The sequence below is a fragment of the Phaethon lepturus genome, unplaced genomic scaffold (genome assembly GCF_000687285.1).
Source record: "Phaethon lepturus isolate BGI_N335 unplaced genomic scaffold, ASM68728v1 scaffold13735, whole genome shotgun sequence".
Classification (NCBI taxonomy): domain Eukaryota; kingdom Metazoa; phylum Chordata; class Aves; order Phaethontiformes; family Phaethontidae; genus Phaethon; species Phaethon lepturus.
In genome coordinates, this window is record NW_010538450.1 from 94006 (window position 1) to 100157 (window position 6152).

Sequence of the window (6152 nt, forward strand, 5' to 3'; positions counted from 1 at the left end):
CTGAGCTAGGTAAGTGCCTTTTGTCGCAGACACGGGCATAACTGTGCCACAGACTTTTCAGAATTAGTAAATATGACTCAAACTGTTGAAATGCAAAACAGTGAAAGTGCAAAACATTTTATTACACAATTATCTTAAAATTATTTGCTTCACAATGATCTTTTACTTGAAAATTCCCTCATGCGTTCCTTGATCTGCTTTTCTTCTTTCTAGAACCTTTTCCTTTCATTATCATGAGAAATGTACTTTTAACCAGCATTGTCATAATGTCAAAATATACGCTAGAACTTTAAGTTGTTTACACAAACTTCCTGTTGAACGCCCAAATGTTGCCTTTATCTATACTGGCATATGATAGTAAAATGAGAATATTTGTTAATAATTTAGTGTTCTCATGAATGTTTAATTTAAGTATCAGATTAAAAAACATGCTAAAACTTAGCTCAGTCTAACATTTCATTTACAAAAGGGAACAACTAAAACTAGGGACAGGCATCCCATATTAGGATGCCATTACCATACATCAAAAGTTTGTTTAAATTTCTAAAAAGTACCAGCCAGTCCACCTTCTGCATTTGCATTTTAGGTCACAGCTGCTCTTGACTTTATGTGTTCAGAAAAAAATTGCTTAGCAGAAAATGTTTTAGAAGCTTACGAAAATAACAGAACTACATCCTTCCAACAAGACTTCAGGGCTGAAGGTCTTTAACCAGTAATCTCAACCACAGAAAATGAAGTCCGTTGAGAATATAAACACCAGAGGGCACTACAGAATTGTGTCCAATAACGACACTGGGGGTGCTGTCGGTTAGCATACTGTTGAAGCTGTGTTAGAATGATTTTAAGGACAACTCAGGTATGGAAGCTTTTTTGCTTGTGCTGCCACTTTCACTGTGTACATCTGTGATGGCAACTACATTAATTACATGTTGAAATGAATATAGCCATTATTTTTCACATGAGAAGAGTGAAGTGTGTTATACAAGTATTACGATGTCATCTGCATAAGCAGAACAGTTAACTAGCCCAAAGTACTGTCTGTTAACTATTGCTACTTCTTTGCATTTTTCCAAAGTGAGGGAAACCAGAACAATGCCCAAACAATTACTTATGTTTATATAGAGTATCTCCCACCTCATCTAAGTAAATCATGACAGTGTAGATTTTTAACTTGGCGCTGCTGAATAAACTGGCCAACTTAATTTTACTGAGTCAAAGTTTAAAAACCCACTTAAAACACTGCTTTTTCGTGAACACCAAGTTATTCATGTTACTACTACATCAAAGAAGCTATTTTAAGTTGCTTTATAAACGTTTGTGATTTTATCTTGACATTCCATAGACAGTGTTCTTTTATTTTAAGTTAAATAAATTTTATAGTTAAATTTGCTGCAAACGGTAATGCTTCAAGCAGCTAGCCTAGGAGCCTGCAGAGGTTTAACCAAGTTACCTTCCTGGGATTGTTTTCCCCTTTTATTTTACAGTGGGATTTAGAAGTATTCATCAGTTATATTCTAGCTGTCAACAGGTACTGGAACCATTTTTGTGTGCTTGATAGGACAGAAATAATTACTTTCATCAGTATTTTATACAATGAGAAAGACTACTGAGCAATACTGTAGATTAGGACGCAGGAACTACTAATAGATCATGGTGTTTTCCAATTTTATTTCTTTCTTTTGAAATAGCTAACACATTTTATTAGTTGAATGTTAAAAAAAAGATTTTTTTTTACAGTCACCTTAAGAGATATAAAAAGATGCCACTATAAAAAAAAAAAAAAAAAATCTGTGATGAAATATTATTATTAAAAATTCAGTGCCCGGAAATCAGCCAAATATTTTTTTAAGTGCTTAGAGTTCATCGTGCTGGTAGACGTTGTACTCCTTTGCTGATATGAAACCATCTCCATCGTGGTCATTCTTCTTAAATATATCAGCTAAGATTTCATCATGGACTGAGGGATGACGGTTTTTGCCATCTCTTGCAAATTCTTCTTTCAAATACTGGCTTATCTAGAAGAAAAGAAAAAAGTCCAACCATGGTGGATTTTATGTCAGTACTCAACAGCTATCTTCAAGGACACTTGGGGTATATACATAAGTTATTGTGACTCCAGTGCAGACACGTCTGAAGTTTGTTTCCCAGCAATTCTGAGATACACTAATGTATTAATAAAGCAAATTTCAACATTACACAGTGTAGTTTGTGTAAGTACACAGAATCTTTACATGATGAACAGCAGCAGAGGCAGCTCATGTAAAGATAACACTAATGCAACTATACCTATAGTTTTATAAATTATTTATTCTAAATTAGTTACATCATATTACCTCAAGTTCAGAGAGTTTCTTGTCACTGTCCTTGTCTATTTGATTAAATGCTTCAACGCTGCGAGGTCCCCTATTTACTGCATAAAGTTCAATCTCAAAGATCAATGTTGCATTGGGTGGAATCTTGCCCTGTGCTGTGAATAAAAAAAAAAAAGCATTTAAGAAATCAGACACTATGGTCAGAGATCACATATATGATAAGTTCACAAGTAAAGCATCTTATTTTTTAATTAAAAAAGGCTGTGTTAATATTCCGATTAAACTCTGAATTTAAATAACAGCTAGACATGAAGATTGTTCAGATTGTGTTAGGTAAATAACTTAAGAGAGATTTGCCAACAATATACTTCCCTGAAACAAAATAATATTGCTCATATCAATTCAGGTACTTCTAAAAATTAAGAGAAGGGCTTGTGTTATGAAAAATGAGTATTTCTAAAGTTCTCACTCTTTCACATACTGTCATATGATGGGACTTATTGAGAAACTGATTCTAAGACATATGCTTTCGTTAAGTATCTGCAATTTGATGTAAAAGATTACAGTAATAGACCAATGCTCGTACGTATTTTCTGTCTGAAGAAACAAGCAAGCAATATCAGGTTTTAACAACTTACTATGAATTATACCTATGGTTAAAGGACTTGATGTAAAAATAGTGTTTAAAATATACATCCCACTAGAAGGAAGCAATAGAATGTAAGTCATTTGATTTACAAAAAAAGCCCCAAGCTACTGGAATATTTTGTTTGGTCTCTGAAGAAAAAAAAACCCTATGTTAGACTTCATTATTCCTGTGTCAAAGCATTTTCTGGTACCTGATGTAAAAACACCACTGCCTATAATCAAAGGTCAATTATCATGCATCTGGCGAAAAAAAGGAACTGAAGAGAGACAGTAACAAACTAATGAGGTTTAAAAGTAGTCCCAAAAAAGCATCAAGAAATCATGCACTGTAAAATGAAAATGTAAACATGCAAGTTGCTTCTATTCATAGCCAATGCCAGCGAACATGACATTGTAACCTCGGAATTTTGATAGAATTTTGACAGAATTTTGAGCTTGTGCCCATCCTTCATAAACTGAAGAAAAACTGAAGACTCTACTTTGTTTATAAACAGAAGGTAAAAACTATTACTCACACTACTCATCTAAAATATCCATAGTAAAAAAGACAGGTTTCAGAATTCAAAATATTTTAATCTTATGAGCTTTAAAAATGTAGAAGTTTTAAATATATCTGAATATAAATCGTGGTTTGTATATTACTTATGAAAGAAAGATACACTACTAGAGTTCAGTGCCAGTAGTTTACAAATATACATACCAACAAAGGAAAAAGATGTAAAGATTTAGAAAGCCACATGCATCTTTTCTAATTCAAGATTAGGCAGGCATCTTCCGCAGCATGCAGGAATATGCTGAGACAGAGGACAAGTATGCTGTAGGAAAATAGTACTTTCTTGAAGCGCTACCTAGAACAAACAGTTAACACTAGTGTTAACGAACATACTTTTATTTGTGTCAGTGTTTTGCCTTGTTGTTATGAGACTTACTTATTAAACATTATGCTCAAGGGGAAAAACTTATTCCTAGTAAACTTCACTGGCTACAATGGAATTGTATGAAAGACAGAACTGGTGCATGGAATTCTGACATAGTATCGCTGCCAAACAATTATTATAGAGCGGGAGCCATCTTTTCACAGAGACTACTACACCCAAGTCAGAGATGAATTTAAGTTATCTACAATTAAGAGTGCTGAAACACTGCATAAACTCTTACTGGAACTTCTTTTTTTTAAAGCAGACTGCACACTTAAGCATCATAAACTCAAATCAGATTTCATGTATTGTACTGTTGCAATTATTATGTAATGTGATGGTACCATCCATTAACTATCCAGAATGTAAGCAGTATTTCAAACAAATTAGTTCCACTTCAATTAATTCTGTGGCATGCACTGAATTACATTCCATTTTGCTCTGAAGATGCAGAATGTGATTAAAAGGCCAAGCAGGTAGGAGTCAAATAATAGAAACTAAACATGAATATAATATAAAAGATTAAGACAAAAAGTGCTGGTATGAATTATGAAAATCTTCCTTTTGCTGTCAACTTTTCGTATTATGGCAATACTTGGAAAAACACATTGAGTGCCATGTACGGAATTCTACTGCAAACTGCAAGGCCTGGGTGTGGGTCTATGATGAGGATTACTTACACTGCATAGGAATGAGCAGGATTAGGCTGCACAGCTACAGTCAACACCTTCAGAGCCTCCAAAAATAATGGAGCACCAATTCTTAGTAATTTACAATACTGTATGTTTGAAAGGGTAAAACAGCGGAAAGACAGAGTTTAGTATTAAGACTTCTTTTTTACCGTATCCTTGCTGTCCATATGCTAATGACGGAGGAATGATCACTTTCCGTTTTTCTCCAGGACACATATTCATCATAGCAATATCTAACCCTTTTATGACTTGTCCAACACCCAGAACGAACCATTTTGGATGACCTTCATTTTGCGTCCGACTATCAAAAAGAATTGTGAGCGGATAACAGTGAACTTAGTATTTTTTTAATATAAAAATAACTTCAAATTAGCAGTCAGTAAAAGCATATGTTAGATTATTAAAACACAAGAATATTTAGAGTGCAAGAATGTAAAATATTAACACTGTTTTTCTGCTACATTTATAATTAAGGACAAATCTTGAGATGTGTAACGGGTAACCTCCTCCTGAAATCAAAACAAGTCTAAAAAACCTTACTTCTTACAAAAGCATCCAATCTTCCTGATCATATACACTGCATGCCAGAAACAAGGTGCCACTGCAGGAAGTCTGCATGAAGAGGAGCGCTGGCAGCAATTCACTGCTAGGAAGTGAAAATGTCTTCAGCAGTTCACATCACCATCGGATGGGATGGGACAGGGCATACGCGGAACCTGGCAATCTTGGCTGCAGTACTGTGTGCTCACCCACCACTCTGTTTGGTTTAGGTATTCAGTGCTTGAGCCAGCTTCTGGTCATGTGAGGTGTGCCCCGCATGCGAGCTACACTGAACAGCGACTGAGCAGCATCTAGTGCAAAAGTCAAAGGGCAACACTCTATGTGCCAAAATCAGTCACTTCAACAGGCAAAGAAAAGTAAAATGGTACTATTAAATGTACAATTATCCAATACAGATTTTTTTCTAAAATTATATAAGTGGGGGGAACGAATCAAGATTTTGTATTAAACTAGGCTACTGTCTGATCTGTCCAAGTATGGGTAAGGAATGAGCCAGATACCTGAAGGAAAGGAAAGACTCTCCTCCAGAGTTCTGCACAGGTAACACCTGCCTCACTAGTAGGATGCATGACCATTAAAAGCAAGGTACTGTAAAAATAATGCTTTGTCACAACAGTTTCCGTGCAAGCCTGAAGATAGATGGATGGAACAAAGTGAAAAAGCAAAAGCCTAAATGCTAACCCTGGGGCAAAGATGAAGGCGGCACAAATCGACGATGGAAGCAGTGACAGGGAAGGGGCATAAACACTGCAAACCTCAAGTGTAATGCGGCTGCCCTGCACAATGCCAACTATGTACAAGTCCATGCTGTACTCAAGTTTCTGTCTAAAATAGTCTGTGTCGATACCAGGAGCTCTTCCTCCAAGCCCGAGTTTTTCTGCACAAGTACAGCACAGAACGTAGCTGTGATAACAGGGTGGGGGTTTTTTCGCCCTTCCAAAGGGTTCTCCATGTGACGTGTGGGCTACAGGCTCTCAGCGACCCTCCTAGTCAGCCCCCTTCGCTGGCGACGGCCGCCAGGC

The 6152-nt window shown here is 36.1% G+C and overlaps 1 protein-coding gene across 1 annotated transcript in view; it reads right to left on the reverse strand.

The window, feature by feature from the left end:
- Nucleotides 1-1652: 1652 nt before the first annotated feature.
- The window catches only part of FKBP7 (FK506 binding protein 7), a 4918-nt gene continuing 418 nt past the window's right edge, over nt 1653-6152 (reverse strand). The window contains exons 2-4 of the mRNA XM_010286821.1: nt 4719-4870; nt 2334-2467; nt 1653-2015 (exon numbers count right to left, since the gene is read on the reverse strand). Of these exons, the coding sequence (XP_010285123.1) occupies nt 1854-2015; nt 2334-2467; nt 4719-4794 (372 nt within the window). The 5' untranslated portion in view covers nt 4795-4870 and the 3' untranslated portion in view covers nt 1653-1853. The remainder of the gene's footprint in view (nt 2016-2333; nt 2468-4718; nt 4871-6152) is intronic.